Below are 18372 nucleotides of genomic sequence, written 5' to 3'. Positions count from 1 at the left end.
CTAGCAGAAATATTTACCCCCTTCCCCAAAAAAAAGGAGCTCAGTAATTTTTAAATTAGGAACGCCATTTTAGAAAACCTGAATCACACCACTAGAAAATTTACTAGCAAAATTGTTCGTTAACAACAGTTTTGATCCTCAAGTTGGTGTAAACTATAAATTTTTCGGTTTTTTTTTATTTTTCAATACTTTTTAACTATTTATTCATTGAAAAAACAAAATAAAAGCACCCCAAGTTACGTGAGTTTGCCCTATTGATTTAATTTTGTTTCGAGGAAAAATAATTGGGTGGACACTCTATAAGGAGGTGTCCACTTATTTTTAGGGGGCGTCAAGACACCCTGGATACCCCCAATTGTTGCGCTCCTGAATCTATCAGTGTCCAGTTGAATGTGATGAAGTTCTTGGTCGTTTATTTATGTAGTAATAATGGGGAAATTGGGGAAAATAGTTTATTCATCTTGGATACAATCATAATTGTATGTACCTATAATATAGATTTATTAAAAAATGCACACAAATTAAAAATTACAATGCGATAAAATTACAGGTTAGGTTAGGTTAGGTTACACAGTACAAAAATAAAGAATGTGTGTGTGACATTGTTTACTGAACGTGAAGTAGTCTTAAAAAAGCGACGTCGTTGATAGTTTCTTTGCATCAAAGAATTCTATAGATTTGAAAATTAATAATTTCATTTTGATTCAAAATTATCAAGTGAAGCTTCAAATATGGTCTTTGTTATGAGTTATCTAGAGAACCTTCTTCTAAAATTGGACAAAAACTAGAACTAGAAACTGAACTTTTATTGTCAAAGCCGGATTAAGTTGGGGGCTTGGGGGGCTATAGCCCAGGGCCCCATCATTTGGAAAACATTCTGTAGTACTCAAAACAGCATATAAATGTATATATTGTTATTGAGTTTCTAAAATATAGTTATAATAAATACTTTTGAAATAATATATGTAACAATTATTTGTACAGGAAATATGTAGTATAATTAATTTATTGGAAATGTTTTTCCGGGTTTTCGAATTCCTTAAGGGGGCCCCATCATTATTCCAGCCCCGGGCCTTATAAATCTATTTTTGTACATGCCTAAACAAATTTCTCACATTTCAAACTATGTGTGCGAATGTGTTTAAGTAAGTTACTTTTAATGTTGAACAATTTAGAGCATATTTCACACTTGAATGGTTTTTCTCCTGTATGTACAAACATGTGACGCACCAAACTACTTTTAATTGAGAAATTTTTGTAACAAATTTCACAGTGATAAGGCTTTTCACCAGTGTGATTGCGGATATGTCTAATTAAACTACTTTTGACCGTGAAACATTTCAAACAAGTTTCACATTTAAATGGTTTTTCACCAGTGTGACAACGCATATGTTTAACTAAGCTGCTTTGGACTGTGAACAATTTGGAACAAATTTCACATTTATGTGGTTTTTCTCCGGTGTGACAGCGCATGTGATAAACTAAACTTCCTTTCCATGTGAACAATTTGGAACAAATTTCACATTTATGTGGTTTTTCTCCGGTGTGACTGCGCATGTGTCTGGATAAATTACTTTTGAGTGTGAACAATTTGAAACAAATTTCACATTTGAATGGTTCTTCCCTTGTATGAGTTCTGTTATGTTTAACTAAATCATTTGATACTGAGAATAATTTAGAACAAATTTCACATTTGAAAGGTTTTTCTTTAATATGAATTCTCTTTGTGTGCCTTACTAAATCTCTTCTTCTAGCGAAAAACTTTGTGCAAATATCACATTTGAATGGTTTTTCCTCGGTATGACAACTCATATGTTCAACCAAACCACTTCGAACTGTGAATAATTTTAAACAAATTTCACATTTGAATGGTTTTTCTCCTGTGTGACGAAGCATATGGTGAATTAAATTTCGTTTGCATGTGAACGATTTGGAACAAATTTTACAAGTAAATGGTTTTTCTCCAGTGTGAATACGTGTGTGTCTAACTAACTTACTTTTACATTTGAACATTTTTAAACAAATGTCGCATTCAAATAATTTTTTATCATCTACATTATACAATTTGTCTTTTATATTTTTTGATATATCCAGTGATTTAGAATCAAATAATTCACATTTAATACGACGATTCATTGTTTCAATTGATTTTATACTTTTATTAGTTGTATGAAAACGTCTTTTCTTGACAAAATGTCGTGCAACATGATAAATGAGTTGAAATTTCTTAGCGAATAAATTTCCACAGAGCCTACAAATTGATATACCACCGAGGAGGACCCAGTTCTTCATATGGTTTAGTTGGAAAGTTTCTGTGGATAAATATTTTAGATTTAGTTAGCTTTAATTCACTAACAAAAAAATATATAACATTTTTGAATTATGAAAAATATTAACAGAACTTACTTCAACAGGGTTTTGATGTGTTTTAAGGGGGATTTAAAAAGTTTTAACCAATTTTCTATAAACATTGTAACAAGTTCAATACCATGTACAATATAAGAGAAATTCAAGAATGAAGATCTGTTAGAGCTGAAGATTAAGTTTATGTACTAATAATTGATATTGTTATTATTTAAGAAATTTTACTGAATCACTAGTTTTTACATACCTTTTTGTAACCAATTTTTTCTGGTCAATTTGCCATTTTGATTGATGTCCAATTTAAGTGGCCGCTGTGAATGGTTAGTACCTTGATAAACATCCTTCTCTTGTTTAATTCCAACAAAACTTTTTAGATTATTGTCAATTTCATTTGGACAAAATTGCTCTACTGTTTCAGCTTTTTGATGAATAACTGCATTGTCTAGTTTTGTGCTTGATAGCTGTGTATCTTCCTTTTGATCCCTATCAATGTTCAAGTCTTCTTGTTTTATTGAAACTAGCTCATATTTCGTGAAATTAATCATGTTATTATCATATTTTCCACCAAGAAAGAGTTGTTTGTTTTGTTCATGTTTGTAATTCTCATCAAATATATCATTTGATTCTTGTTTCACATCCATGTTACAGAAAAATGGAATTTATTGCCAATTTTTTCAGATAAATAACTTTATTTTAAAAAGTAAAAAGAACATCTTGGAATCCTTGGATTATATTAAGATTAAGTAAATCCTCAACTCCTTTGGCACATCTGGCAAATTTTAGTGGTAGAAAGTGCCTAAGAAATTACGAAAAAATTAATTTTCCCAGATCAATCATACACCACTTATGTTGTATAATTTTTGGTATTACTACTTATTATAAACATGTGTTTATTGAAATAAATACAATTTTTTTTGAACTTCAGAAAATCTCGGTCTGGGTTAGGATTCTCAATCTATTTCATCCAAGATTTTAGTTTAGAAAATTCCTAACATATCATTTATATGTTGGCTATAGAAGTTTTTACCTACCTAGTGAATATAAATTTTTATCTATTTTATATTTCTCCATTTTTCAAAAACTATAATGTCTGTGGTTTTTAATTTAGACCTAAAGTCGTTTAATTATCTTAATATTTAATAAAATTTTTATTCCCAATATTTACAAACAAGCACCTCCACAATTTAGAAACAAAATATTATGTTCGTTTCAACAACTGTCAAAAGTGATCCGAGCAAAAGCACGGAATTGAAAATTCTGTGACAATAGGCACATCCATTTTGAGCGTTCCAAAATGCAATGACTACTCTGTTTCAACGAGCCTTTTAATTAATTTTGGACTATTCTTAAATCGTAAGAAACGTTGGTGGTATTTTCTGGAATTCGGAATTCTTACTCAAAATAAATTTCTATATAGACTTTGTTTCTAATTAGAAATTGTTAAATTTGTTCCTCTATATCATACACACGGTACTTTGTCGATGGTCTATTTCTATACATAGATTTACTAAAACTATGATCGGTTCAACCAATCATGATCTAAATGTTCGGAAAGTAATCCCGATCCAGTTCACTGTTTGAAATTTGAACCTAGTAAACATTTTATTGTTTTTTTCGTTTAATTTTGGATCTTAAAACTTATCAATACATTAAACTTGCTTATCGGTATAGAAAGTCGTAAAGTGCTTGTGTGATGGTAAAGTTTACAAAGTGACTTGAATGTAGGCTGGCAATCGTGTATAAGTCTTGTCAGTTGATTCAAATGACAAGCCTCTTTAATTTGTAAACAATGTATTTTGTCAGAAATAATTGTATAAATTTTGAATATTAAATCGAGATATACGGTTTCAAGAACCAATCTATCCGCAAAAAATAATATAAATTTTTATTACACAGTATCCAGATGTTTTAGGGTAAGTTATCGGGGATTGTAACTAACTCGTAATAATAATGAAATTCAGGAGAATAGTTTATTCATTTTAGATATAATCATAATGTACCTATAATATAGATTCAATAAAAAGTGAATACAAATTACAATGCAACAAAATGACAGATAACACTGTAAAAAAATAGAAATTTTCATTGGTATAAACTTTTTCTATACTAATTTATAAATATTTACAGTGCTGCCACATATTTTTTGAGAGTCATTTCTTACTGAACATGAAGTAATCTTGAAAAAGCTACGACACTGATTTAGTTTTTTTGCATAAAGATCATATTTTTCATTCTGAATAAAAAAAATCATGTGAAGCTTCGAGCCTGCTCTTTGTTCATGTTGTAAAGAGAAACTACTTCTAAAATTGGACAAAAGAATTTTTTTCTAAAAAACCAGTCACTGAACTTTTGTTGTACATGCTTAAACCAATTTCTCACATTTCAAACTATGTGTGCAAATGTGTTTTAGTAAGTTACTTTTTCTATAAAACAATTTAGAGCATATTTCACACTTGAATGGTTTTTCTCCTGTATGTACAAACATATGTTGTACCAAACTACTTTTAGCTGAGAAACTTTTGTAACAAACTTCACAGTGATAAGGTTTTTCACCAGTGTGATTGCGGATATGTCTAACCAAGTTACTTTTGAGTGTGAAAGATTTCAAACAAGTTTCACATTTAAATGGTTTTTCCCCAGTGTGACAACCCATATGTTTAACTAAGCTGCTTTGGACTGTGAACAGTTTGGAACAAATTTCGCATTCAAACGATTTTTCATTTGTGTGAATCTTTTTATGATTGAATAAATAACTTGATTCTGTGAAAGATTTTGAACAAATGTCACATTTGAAAGTTTTTTCTCTAATGTGAATTCTCTTTGCGTGTCTTATTAAATCTCTTCTTCTAGCGAAAAATTTAGTGCAACTATCACATTTAAATGGTTTTTCCCCAGTGTGACAACGCATATGTTGAACTAAGCTGCTTCGGACTGAGAACAATTTGGAACAAATTTCACAAGTAAATGGTTTTTCGCCGGTGTGACTGCGCATGTGATGAACTAAATTCCGTTTGCAAGTGAACAATTTAGAACAAAGTTTACAAGTAAATGGTTTTTCGCCAGTGTGACTCCGCATGTGTCTGGCTAAATTAGTTTTAAGTGTAAACCGTTTGCAACAAGTTTCACAGTTGAATGGTTTTTCACTTGCATGAATTTTGTTGTGTTTAACTAAATCACTTGATTCTGCGAATAATTTAGAACAAATTTCACATTTGAAAGGTTTTTCTGTACTATGGATTCTCTTTGTGTGCCTTACTAAATCTCTTTTTCTAGCGAATAACTTTGTGCAAATATCACATTTGAATGGCTTTTCCTCTGTATGACAACTCATATGTTCAACCAAACCACTTCGAACTGTGAATAATTTTAAACAAATGTCACACTTAAACGGCTTATCTCCTGTGTGACAAAGCATATGTTGAGTTAAAATTCGTTTGCACTGGAACGTTTTGGAACAAATTTTACAAGATAATAATTTTTCTCCAGTGTGAATACGCGTGTGACTAACTAACTTACTTTTACATTTAAACATTTTTAAACAAATGTCACATTGGAATAATTTTTTATCACCTATATTATACAGTTTGTCTTTTATATTTTTTGATATATCCAGTGATTTACAATCAAATAATTCACGTTTAATATGACGATTCATTGTTTCAATTGATGTTATACTGTTATTAGTTGTAAGAAAACGTCTTTTCTTGACAAAATGTCGTGCAACGTGATAATTGAGTTGAAATTTCTTAGCGAATAAATTTCCACAGAGCCTACAAATTGATATACCACCCAAGAGGACCCAGCTCTTCATATGGTTTACTTGTAAAGTTTCTGTGGATAAATATTTTAGATTTAGTTAGAATATATTATTATAATATAAATTAATAGAACTTACTTCATCAGCATATTGAAGAAAAATTCCTTCCATTTACACATTTCTCAAGATATTGACATGCAAATTTGGCTGTTTCAATATTAATTCAGTTTACTTTTAATACTTTTAGAAGACCTACTTAAACTTTTATGCTTATATTCAAATTTGTTTATTTCTTTAATATTTATTGAATCAGTGAATAAAAATATCAATATTTATATTCTCAGCTTTATCAAACGAATCATATTTTATGAGAGTATCGAAAATTACTATGGAGCATGATAAACAGAGACTTCCCATTTGAAATGGTAACAATGACCTCTAATCATGGGTTAATGAAGATCTTGAGCAAGTTTGAAATGTATTTCTTAAGTATATAGCTAGTACAAGGTGATGGACTAGGTATTTTTGGATCAAAATGCAGGCTCTCTATACTGTTATGAAAAACACTCACTATTCTACAAGCACAGTTGCTAGCAATAAACATATGTGCTCAAAAGAATTTGAGTAGAAACCTCGCTAGAAAGCACATTTACATTATCACCAATAACCAAGAGCTATGAAGACCCTAGATGCTGTTGAGTGCATATCTGAGCTGGTATGGAAATATAAACAAACTCTAAAATCACTAACCAGGTACCAGAAATAAAGTAACCCTAATGTGACTACAGAGGTGTACCAGGTAATGAGGAAGCAGACAGTTTGGCCAATAAAGGGACAACTACACAATACTTTGGAACAAGAGCCCTATAAAAATAGCCTCTTTGAGAGGGATCTTTTCTTTTTAGGAAAAACAATGAAACGCAGAGTGATGCACAAAATATTTCTTTAGGTATAGGTGCAGAGTGGCTGGAAAACCAAAATGAATCCTCAATACAATCTAAATCTAACAGACTGGAAAGCAGGTTCAAACTTGTTGCTATGAAAGTTAATTCACAGTATTTTTCCATCATACCTCATATGTATAAATGAGATTGTGTATGTAATTGTGAAAATAAATCATCAACAAATAAAAATATAAAATGAATTTGACTTCATTATATTAGTATTAGATATTAATTATAATTTAAGAAATTTTACTGAATTATTAGTTTTTACGTACCTTTTTGTAACCAATTTTTTCTGGTCAATTTGCCTTTTTGATTGATGTCCAATTTAAATGGCCGCTGTGAATGGTTAGTACCTTTATAAACATCCTTCTCTTGTTTAATTCCAACAAAACTTTTTAGATTATTGCCAATTTCATTTGGACAAAATTGCTCTACTGTTTCAGCTTTTTGATGAATTACTGCATTGTCTAGGTTTGTGCTTGAGAGCTGTGTATCTTCCTTTTGATCCCTATCGATGTCCAAGTCTTCTTGTTTTATTGAAACTAGCTCATATTTGGTGAAATTAATCATGTGATTATCATCTTTTCCACCAAGAAAGAGTTGTTTGTTTTGTTCATGTTTGTAATTTTCATCACATATATCAATTGGTTCTTGTTTCACATCCATGTTACAGAAAAATGGAATTTATTGCCAATTTTTTCAGATAAATAACTTTATTTTAAAAAGTAAAAACAACATCTTGGAACCTTAGAAATTACAAAAAAAAATTAATTTTCGGAGATCAATTGTACACCACTTATGTTGCATAATAATGTGGAATTGCACATCAAATATAAAACTATTTTAATAATGAAATTTGAAAATAAATTACATAATTTTGGTATTACTAGTTAATACGAACATAAGTTTATTGAAGTAAATACAATTTTTTGTATTAAACTTCAGTAAAACTCAATCTGAGTTAGAATCTACAATCTATTTTATCCAAGATTTTTCAAACATTTTGATAAAGAATGTGGTTTTTAATTTGATTTTTCATTAAGTATATCTGAATATTTAGATAGTATAGGATCTAATTTGCTCATATTAGTTTTCAGGATACAATACTAATTTGATTGACAATTATTACTCACCTAGATTGGTTAATTTATTTTAATATTAAATATTCAATAAAACCTCATAGTATTTTAATTCCCAATTTTAACAAACAACAATACATATATTCTACATACCACAGAATATATCTTCGTTGGGTATGTTTTTTTGTTGCACACTTCAGACACATATATGTTCGTTTCAAAAACTGTCAAAAACATTGTGAGCAATACGCGTATCCATTTGGAGCGTTCCAAAATGCAATGAATGAATATTTAGATGATAATCGGGTAAATCCGATTTTAGTTTCCGAGAAATGTTTGTGTGATGCTAAATCGCCGATAATTGTTCAATTTATTAAAGTCTATAAACACACAAAAGCTATACAGTTAACGCACGAAACTAAAGTAATAAAAATGAGAGATTTTTTCAGTTGTTTCAGTTTGTTTTCAAATTGAACGCCATGTTCGGAAAGTGATCAAAATCATTTGGTGTTTCCACTAAAGTACTTTGACAATTGATGAAATAAAAAGGATTTCCTTCAAACAGAAAAATGAAATTCGACTTATCACATGAAATTATAGAATATGCACATGTTTATTTCAAAATCTCAGTCTCAACTTTGTCCTAGATTTCTTATTGGAATGAACATATATATATATATATATATATATATATATATATATATGGTTTGAAATCCACAATGTGATTTGAATGTAGGTTGGCAATCGTGTAGATTTCTTGTCAGCTGATTCAAATTAGTGTAGTTAATTTTACTATTTGTAAGCAATGTATACGTTATTGAATGTCTTGTGAGTAATTGTATTTACATTTTGAACATTAAATGTAGATATTCGGTTTCAACTATCAATCTACCCGCAAAAAAATGATATAAATTTGTCCAACAAACTTTCCGTGATCAGAGGCAAAGTAACTAAAGTATGCAAATGTTTTAAGGTAAGTTTTCGGCAATTGGATGAAATTAACGTAAATAACTCAATTTTTTATATAATTTCTAAAGGTAAAGGAACCAACGATATTCAAAACAGTTTTCATATTATTAAACTCAAATTGAAATATGTAATAGTCATGTGTGTGTCTAACTAACTTTTACATTTAAACATTTTTAAACAAATATCGCAATCAAATAATTTTTTATCACCGATATTATACAGTTTGTCTTTTATATTTTTTGATATATCCAGTGATTTAGAATCAAATAATTCACATTTAATATGACGATTCATTGTTTCAATTAATTTTATACTGTTATTAGTTGTATGAAAACTTCTTTTCTTGACAAAATGTCGTGCAACATGATAATTTAGTTGAAATTTCTTAGTGAATAAATTTCCACAGAGCCTACAAATTGATATACCACCCAAGAGGACCCAGCTCTTCATATGGTTTACTTGCAAAGTTTCTGTGGATAAACATTTTAGATTCATGTAATATCCATGACAAAATAACAACAATAATTATTCTATGTCTCTATAAAACAATACTAAGAACCCAAGTGTTTCTTCAACTTTTTCCCTTTGTCTAAACTTTAGATTATGGACGTCGAATAGAATGTTTGGTCCATAATCTAAATATTTACCGAAATAAAACTTTTCATATACCTGTTCTTGGTTTTTTTCTATCATTTATTTTAACCAATTTGTTTTTGATATCTGCAGAATTGAAGTTATTCTCCTTTTTAAATAATTGTTGTGAATTCTCAGTTTGTTGGTCAGTATCAATAATCTCCCGTTTAATATATAAGGGTTGGATGTCATTATTATATTTATCATTGGTCCAAATTTTTTCAACAGTTTCATCTTCAGCTTTGAACTTTTGTTCTTTAATGAATACAGTGTTCCATTGTTCAATATTTTTCATTTGAAAAGAATTACAGTTATAAGAATTTTCCTGAGTTAATAAGTTTTTGTTTTCCATTTTGCTTATATTTTTTATTATACTAGATTTGTGTAACAATTTTATCTTGAAATCAGTGTTTAATATTGAGGATTTTTATATTCAATATCGTGTTGTTCTTTTTTCATTTCTTTCATTAAATATTAATTATATTTTCAAATTCAATTTTCATTTTTTATTCAATTATTCCACTAGCTTCCTTTAACCTCATTTTTGTATTATGGCTGCAATAAAATTCTTCTTGTCTTCTTTGAGAGAGAGATAGAGAATTTACCCAGTTTACAATATTCATGATTTTAGTCCGTACCTATCGCGATAATTTATTTATCTTAAATTTCTACGAAGATATAGTCCTAATTTATTATCAATTGATTTACATTGTTTGAAATATATATCTAGGAAATATTTTTTTTTCGCCGCCCCACTATGAGAGAATTTGTAAATTATCTATGTTCCAACTATAGCTGATATAAAGAAATTTTAAATTTATTGTATTTTAGGGTATAATCAAGTTGACAAAAAAATGAAAATAATTTTTAATTGTCTTTGACCCAGACCTCCATTTTGTCTATAACTCAATGATTGGAATTATGCTTTCAACTGTCAAAATTGTGTCACTTTGCTTAGATTTAAATATAAAATATATAATCTTTGGTTACATGAAGTAGTCTTGTATATGTTTTATATTTTCTACAATCATTTGATTGAATTGGAATTCAGTGTGGTATTGTCTAATAATTTTTTTTTCAGCGTTATCTAGTACAATTAGCTGTCTCTAGGTAAGTTTTATTTGTAAACCCAAACTATATATTTACTATTACTCGCATTGTATCATCCTTTTCAAAGCTGTTTAGTTCGTTACAAATTATAAAGGTGAATGCTTTTTTTCATTTATGTTCGTTTAGGATTTGAAAAATCGTGTATGAAATTGTTAATTAAAATGTAATGAACTAGGTATGGTTTAATGACCAACGGTTGGTTGTAGCAATAACAATAACAAATAAAGCAAAAACTATTAATCTAATATAAGATACTTTAGTTTTTCGACTTCTAAGTATATACGATATTTGCGGGTGCAAGTGTTGTCACACATTTTGCAGATGATGATTTTTGTGACAAAGAAAAAATGTTGCGATTACCAAAGAATAAGTGGAAGTTGAAAATTTATGCTCTACCTTCACTAAATACGGCTTTACCTGTGACACCTATGAAACCTGAATAAAAAATCGTGATGCAACATTAAAGAAAAATAATCTAAATGAGAAAATTCATGTAGCCAAAACTATTTTTCAGACACAAAATATGTTTAATATAAGAATTCTTAATAAAGCGATAAATATGAAAACATATAGAAACGAGAATAATCAATTGATTAACGGTTGTTTTTCTGTCTGTCTGTCTGTAGCAGTGATATTTTCTCACCAGAAACATGTAACGGGCTCGGGTTTTTTGTATTTAATTATTGTATAGCTGTAGATGTGCAGAGACAAAAGAAATTTTGAGCATTATAATGAAAAAGTTTGTTGATTAAACTCACTAAAATGTGATTTTTCCCATACAAAATTTAGTTTAAATTTGCTATAGATCAACACAAAATTTTTTAAATCATGATTTGATAATTTTTTGGAAGCAATATCGATTTAGTATCTTCAAGAGAATCTGTAACAAATGCAAACATAACAATTGATAATTATTATAAGAATTGTCAAAAATAATGAAGATAAAATTATTGAAATTTTTCTTGTTTTATTTTTCATTGAAATTTCCTTTTATAGATCAACATTTTTCAGAGTGTGATGATTTTTTTACTTATTTATTCCATGTCTTACTTTAAAGCTTCCTTTATTGATCATTATTATTATTAATAGTATTTTTGGGGAAATTCCAGTTGAGTATGTTATGAGTTTTTAAGTTCTCAGATAGGGAAATAATCACCAAATTTTCTGATACAATTTTACAATTTGTTTTTCTTGTGAAAATCAATGTGCTTCCAAGATTTTTATAGTTGACAACAAATTCTAGCTTTATGGCAGTTCTCAGTCACCATAAACTAGTTAGAGTGCGGATATGTCATTAATTGCTTTTATTATTAAATTAGGATGGATGAAGTAGCAGGTTCAAGCAACTCAAAACCAAGTAGCCGGAAATTTCTGTCAAAAGAAGAGAAACAAATGGTGTATAGGGTGTACAAAGGTTTAAAATGTACACTTCCTACAATAGAAGCTGTGTGTCGATGCTCATTTCTGACGGGGGTGTCAGTAGCGACAGTTTTTGGCATTATGAATGAAAAGAAGGTGACTGGAACAGTACAATCACGTGTTTACAGTAGAAAAAAGAAAAAATTAGATAGCTCTCAAGATGATATGGTAAGCAAAACGAATTTGATCTGTTAAATCATTTTTTGGGTTTTAAATTGCTATTAATTAAACTTTTGAAATATCTGTACTCAAAATTAAGCTAAAACACCCATTAGTTTTTGTATAATCATGTTATTTCAATTACAAGGCCTGCCGGAAACTACTGTTTGCATTGTTGCCCCACCCAAGCCCTTCTAAAATTCTTATGCCTCCCTATGTAACTAATACATAATTTTTAATATTTAAAAATTGAATTGTTCAATTAAGAAACTTAAATGCAATGTTTAGGTATATATATATATATATATATATATATATATATATATATATATATATATATATATATATATATATATAATATTTTAATTATGTTATATTTGCTAAAAAGTAATATAAACTTCTTTACATTTTAGATATTGCATCTTGATGACACTGAACAAGAACCCAACAATGATTTCACTGAAGAGCTAAAACTTGATATCGAAGAACACCATTTGGATGAAACATGGAAAAATCTACAAGACAACGATCAAAACAGTAACGTTACTACTGAATTCGTTTCAGTAAAGGAAGAACTTTTTGAGTTAGCTTCAATTAAACAAGAAAATAATGAACTAGTTTTGACAAAACAAGAAAATAATGCAGGGGACAAACTCGTGAAACAGGAAATTGGATTAATAGACGAACTTGTTCAAATGAGACAAGAAAATGATATAACTATAGAAATTATTCCAGTGGAACACGAAAATGGAGCTAGAGATCATTCAATTCCATGTATAAACTCCAAAAGAAAAGCTATTGATTATCCAGATGGAAAATCTGATTTTGTTTCTGTGAAAAATTCCAAGCCTACATGAATAGGTCTGTAAATTACTTCGAAATGTACCAGAACATAACTGAAACTGATGGATTATGGAAAAATTCGTATTCAGCATGAAGTTGAAGATGACAATATTGTACAACAACAAGAATAATAAAGCAAATAGATACCTGAATGTTTCTTTCGCAAATTTATGTTGGTTACAAGAAATAAATATATTAAATTGCCAAAATTATTGTAAATTTTGAAACGAAATTTTTATTGTGGGATTTGATGAGACGAACAATATCAAACTGAATAAATCCTCCTACCAATCTCCATTCCAATTGATACCTTTAACTCATTTATTGTTCCCATGCACAAATGAGTTAAATCCTTATTACAGTTTGGTTTCTATTTTTTTCTTGTGTAGTTAAAATGTACTTCAATCAATTTGCATTGAATACATAACCAAATTAAATGTACTTTGTAATAAAAAAGGAGATCCAAAAATTTTGACGATGTGTGTACATGTGATTATGACTCTTTCATTGCTCTTCTCTCATTCATAATGAACTCATTGGTTACTACCACTCCGCCAACACTCATTGATTCGTGTCTGTTTATTCAACCACTTTAATACTATCATTATTAATAGTGAGATTTAATAATGTCTAAAAATGAATCTCTAGGTGTAAAATCCGAACCGTAATGTGGCTGGTTAACTATAATTTCCCTGTTATACTGTAAATACATTATTTAAATGAATGTGAACGAGTAAGACACTATTCAAACGTGCTCTATCCCGCTTCCAATATTAATATTGTAACATACCAGTTTTTACTCTCATGTAAATAGACAAGTTTTGAGAGCTGCCGCCAATAACGGCCATTATCGTACCCGTACATATTGTACTCAACATTTTTTGCAATTAGTTTTTAATCAAATCTGAAATGTATATGTGTTTGATAAAAGTACGGGTTTTATTATTGCGAAAGTTGAGTTAAATAATAAGCAAACGAAAAACTGTTTTTCACAAATAGTATTTTAATTTTATTTATTTATAGGTTATATATACAGTCAGCGATGCCAACAAGACGCAAAGGGACTAATTTGAATCGTCGGACAATCAAATCTAGAGTCAAGCAAGATATAAGAGCACAAAGATCAATCGAACAAATCGAATAAAACAATACAGATAGCTACCAAGAATTTTCGTCACTTTCATAAAGTTTACTTTGTTAACATTTCCTAGATATAATTTATATAACAAAACAACTTTTGCCGGGTCAGCCATCCGCCCTTGTACAGACAACGTTGTCAGACGGCTTGCAGCTATGACAATCTCGATATACATAGCGACAAATTGAAAATGAAGATAAATAAAAGGATATTTATGTATTACATTTGCCGTTTATTCACGAAAATTATATTTTTAAGTAATTTATTCATAATGTAATAAGTAATTGTCGGACTTAGTCAGTTAGACATTTATTTAGTATAACAGCATATTAACTATTAAGGTCAAATTTTGACGAATGAAACATTTGATCTATATATTTGATGTCGTTTCTTCTTCCAGCCGTCCAATATTCATAATATTCCGGATGATATCCTACCGGTCTGTCACTTTCTCTTCTAAAGTTATTTTGAATAAAACAGATCTATAAATGATATAAAAGAGTGTTTAACATGGTATTATCAGTAACTTATTATTATAAGTTTGTTATTATTATCATAAGGTCCCTAATCGAAACGTATCGACCCACAATCGTTTTCTTATATTTTCTAATATATTTCGTTGAAGCTAGCGAGAAATTCAAGTGCCTTTTTCGATAGAAAAACTCGTGCTCTACTCGGTTCTGTGCCGTCACCAGAAATTGTCGTCTTTCACCTGCCAAAAGGAATAAAAAAAACTGGGCGCACCAATCACCTGTGCAATCGGAGGTCGAAAAAAAAAACCTTCAAAAGTTTGTTGCCCTGGACAGTTTTTTAAAGATAAAAAATGGAGAAGTAAAATATAGTAAAGATTCCTGTCATTACGAAATTGAAGAACTACAAACACTAGATTTTAGAATAAAAAAATTTTAGGTAACGTTACCTCGTCCACGTCGACAATTCTTCGCATCTTACCATCTTTCGAAAATATAACTCTCATATCATGATCGTAATACCCTTCCTCACCGACGTCGTAACTACCTGGAGGATATTTTTCGTCAAATTTTCTACCAGTTAGATGTTCCGCGCCTGGAGCTTTGAAACCCTCTTTCAATTCAATCTTATACGCTCTATCGGGCAGAGCGAGATAATTCCAAGGGTGGGTATGTTGCAAACCATCTTTATATTTGTAAAACCAAGTTTTAAGCCTAACAAATCGTATGGGTTCCATCAGTAAAGGACAGTTTTAACTATAACATTAGGTTTAACTATAACATTAGGTAAGGAATTAGTCACCCATGTGCTCGAAAAGCGTTTTGCGGCAAAGAATTAGTAGTCAAGGAATGAATGTGAAGATTCCCGCCAAGGAGTTTTTCCCGCTTGGATTATTTTTCGCGGCAAAAGGTTAATTAATGGAAAATTTGATATAAAAAAAGTAAATCAAGTCGTCGGATAGTGTAATTGTGAGTGTTGGAGTAGTGGTGGAATAAAGAGTGTGTTCATTATGCTTACATGATAATAATTGTAGTATCAGATCTAAAAAAGTATTACCACTTTTTTGATACGGATTATTGGAGAATATGTCGAGACATAACCTCGAATAGCAAAACTTTTCATTATGTATTACATAACACACCTGGTTTCATTGACGCAAATAAAAATATTTTCCTTCACTCACTTTCCTTTGCGCCAATTGCCTTCTACTTGTTGTCCATTTGGGTATATCAGCGTCCCGGAACCGTGAAACTCGCCATCGTGGAATTCCCCTTCATAAATAACACCATGGGGAAATTTGTAAATGCCAATTCCCGAAAAACCCAACAAATCGTGTGTTCCCTGATAAGTACTACCAGTTATATGATATTGCAAAGGTCTTTCCACTAGCGAACCTACAAAATACAACGCTGTATATTTGAGCGCGCGCGGCCCTCAAGCATCGCTCATAACTAGTGTCAGGGGGCAGAATTTCGAATTTCTCCGTACCCATTGAGCATAGGGACGGGTAATGGGCAGCATTAGCATCGTGCGGATTATTTAGTCGCAGTTGTCGGATGAACAACGTACGTTTGCCAATTGCAAAGCCAATGATTCGTGTGCAATTGCTCGTCGAACATTTTTTAACGGTCCAAGTGATTCGATCATGGGTGCGAGGCTCCTAATAACAAATTCAGCAGAAAATAACCTAACCTAACCTAAGCAAACGCGGCAAATTTACGTGATAATCCGCGTCAGTCCGTTCGCAAGAGAGCGGCTGCCAATTGTGCAAGAGCTTAAGCCTAATGATCACAATAAGCGTAAAAATTTCTGTGAGACAATCTTGGAACGATTTCGCCCATAGAACATTAACTTTTGGAGTGATGGAAGCGTAAACAACAACAAATTGTCGTTATTGGTCTCCTAAAAGATAAGACTCCCGCGAAAATAACTAAGCAGGACGTCAAGAACGAATGAAAACGCGGCAAATTTGCGTGACAATCCGCGTTAGTCCGTTCGCAAGAGAGCGGCTGCCAATTGTGCAAGAGCTTAAGCCTAATGATCACAATAAGCGTAAAAATTTCTGTGAGACAATCTTGGAACGATTTCGCCCATAGAACATTAACTTTTGGTGTGATGGAAGTGTAAACAACAACAAAACCCCCGCTTAAAACGTCAACAGCCACTTGACAGTCCCAAAGTGACGGTTTGGTGTGCGTTGTCAAGCAGGGGAATAATTGAACTCTATTTTTGTGAAAATCGTAAGTTATTTCCGTAGGCGGTGTTTTGAGAAAATATCCTGCGTTCACTTCACAAACATGGTTTCGGCAACTTGCGCGACGCCACACACTGCTAGACAGACCACGGCGCTGCTTCGTGATTTCTTCCCTAGCAAATTGATAAGCCGTTTCGGTGACATCCTTTGGCCACCCAGGTCCCCGGATCTTATCCCAGTGGACTTTTTTCTGTGGGGGTATCTCAAAAGTGAAGTGTAAGAAACAAGCCCGGCGACAATATCTGAACTGAAAGAAAATATCGTTCGCAAAGTTAATGTCGTCTCGACGGCACTTCTCCAGCGAGTGGCAAGAAATACCGAAGATTATCATGTGACATACCGTGAGATTGAGACGTACTTGGGCATTGGACACCACATAATTTGACAATCGCCCAAAGAAAAAGCTCGTGTCGATTGGTGTGAAGAAATACTGAAAAAATTCAATCGTGGTGCTTCAGAAGACGTCTCTAAGATCGTGACAGACGACGAATCATGGTTATTTTACTGCCTTCATCCAGAGATAAATATCGATTCATTCAACACCTTTCGCATTTCGCAAAATGGAAAATAAAATGAAAATTTGAACCTACCTATAGCAGACGATACAGATCTATATTTTGGTAATGATTTTGCTAAGATTTTTTTGGATATCTCGTTTTCCCAATCCACGCCTAGCCTTTGATGGATATATTGAAAGCTCTCCATAACGCTAATCGATACTTCTTTATTAGGATCTGTTTTTAAACACGGTTTACTGTAAGATACTTGGCATACAGTTACGTTACCGTCTTGAACCATTTCCGTTTTTTGTTTATCATTCATTATAATGAATTTTACATATACAAAAAATAAAAGAATATAAAGAAATGTATTTATAACAAACTAAAATAATGAAAAAATATTGTTTTGACCGTTTTCAAAAATGTCATAATGTCAAATGATCTTTATCAGTGTTCTCAACCATCAAAAATTTATTTTCCCAAAGTCCTAAATAAAGTTTATTATTTATAATATAAAAGATTAAATATCTTTTTCTACGCCCATGTCTGTAAACGTCAAAAATCGCACTGTCAACATTCCTTGTAAATGACATTTAACAATAACATGTAGGTAATTAGATCTCACAACATACACGTGCGTTTTGAGAAGAAAACTTAAACTTCTTTATTCAATTAAATTACAATCAAATTTTTATTTACGTAAGAATTTTTTTGGTTTATTTACAAAAA

General features: G+C 30.7%; 3 protein-coding genes across 7 annotated transcripts; 1 reads left to right on the top strand and 2 right to left on the bottom strand.

Moving 5' to 3' along the window:
• Positions 1-477: 477 nt before the first annotated feature.
• LOC130894698 (zinc finger protein OZF-like) lies at positions 478-8373 on the bottom strand. 4 transcript variants are annotated; one of them, XM_057801637.1, is made up of 3 exons: positions 7341-7414; positions 2612-3160; positions 478-2312 (listed from the first exon to the last, which is right to left on the bottom strand). In XM_057801637.1, exons 2-3 carry the CDS (start codon positions 3003-3005, stop codon positions 1099-1101), a joined length of 1608 nt encoding a protein of 535 aa, XP_057657620.1. In that variant the 5' UTR covers positions 3006-3160; positions 7341-7414; the 3' UTR covers positions 478-1098. The 4 variants fall into 4 exon arrangements, with proteins under 4 accessions (XP_057657620.1, XP_057657621.1, XP_057657623.1 ...); XM_057801638.1 differs by lacking the exon at positions 7341-7414 and adding an exon at positions 3396-3591; XM_057801640.1 differs by lacking the exon at positions 478-2312 and adding an exon at positions 8202-8351 and having other exon boundaries at positions 3128-3160; positions 7341-7814.
• A 515-nt stretch (positions 8374-8888) lies between these two features.
• LOC130895038 (uncharacterized) lies at positions 8889-13432 on the top strand. 2 transcript variants are annotated; one of them, XM_057802147.1, is made up of 4 exons: positions 8894-9120; positions 10831-10859; positions 12179-12446; positions 12851-13432. In XM_057802147.1, exons 3-4 carry the CDS (start codon positions 12180-12182, stop codon positions 13292-13294), a joined length of 711 nt encoding a protein of 236 aa, XP_057658130.1. In that variant the 5' UTR covers positions 8894-9120; positions 10831-10859; position 12179; the 3' UTR covers positions 13295-13432. The 2 variants fall into 2 exon arrangements, with proteins under 2 accessions (XP_057658131.1, XP_057658130.1); XM_057802148.1 differs by lacking the exon at positions 10831-10859 and having other exon boundaries at positions 8889-9120.
• Positions 13433-14629: 1197 nt separating this feature from the next.
• On the bottom strand, positions 14630-18062 carry LOC130895164 (MORN repeat-containing protein 5-like). The gene is made up of 4 exons (XM_057802337.1): positions 17734-18062; positions 16073-16283; positions 15338-15602; positions 14630-14900 (listed from the first exon to the last, which is right to left on the bottom strand). Exons 1-4 carry the CDS (start codon positions 17963-17965, stop codon positions 14748-14750), a joined length of 861 nt encoding a protein of 286 aa, XP_057658320.1. The 5' UTR covers positions 17966-18062; the 3' UTR covers positions 14630-14747.
• Positions 18063-18372: the final 310 nt, after the last annotated feature.

This window comes from Diorhabda carinulata, chromosome 6 (assembly GCF_026250575.1).
Source record: "Diorhabda carinulata isolate Delta chromosome 6, icDioCari1.1, whole genome shotgun sequence".
In the NCBI taxonomy this organism is placed as follows: Eukaryota; Metazoa; Arthropoda; class Insecta; order Coleoptera; family Chrysomelidae; genus Diorhabda; species Diorhabda carinulata.
Note: the sequence above shows the minus strand (reverse complement) of the source record. Positions and strands in the feature narration are given on the sequence as shown.

Coding starts and splice junctions, on each gene's coding strand:
- LOC130894698 (XM_057801636.1), bottom strand. CDS start 7,734: ATGGATGTGAAACAAGAACCAATTGATATATGTGATGAAAATTACAAA. Junction 6,196..7,340: donor AAAAAATTGGTTACAAAAAG/GTACGTAAAAAC, acceptor ATTTATCCACAG/AAACTTTACAAGTAAACCAT.
- LOC130895038 (XM_057802148.1), top strand. CDS start 12,180: ATGGATGAAGTAGCAGGTTCAAGCAACTCAAAACCAAGTAGCCGGAAA. Junction 12,447..12,850: donor ATAGCTCTCAAGATGATATG/GTAAGCAAAACG, acceptor TTTACATTTTAG/ATATTGCATCTTGATGACAC.
- LOC130895164 (XM_057802337.1), bottom strand. CDS start 17,965: ATGAATGATAAACAAAAAACGGAAATGGTTCAAGACGGTAACGTAACT. Junction 16,284..17,733: donor ATCTGTATCGTCTGCTATAG/GTAGGTTCAAAT, acceptor TGTATTTTGTAG/GTTCGCTAGTGGAAAGACCT. Junction 15,603..16,072: donor GGCAATTGGCGCAAAGGAAA/GTGAGTGAAGGA, acceptor ACGATTTGTTAG/GCTTAAAACTTGGTTTTACA.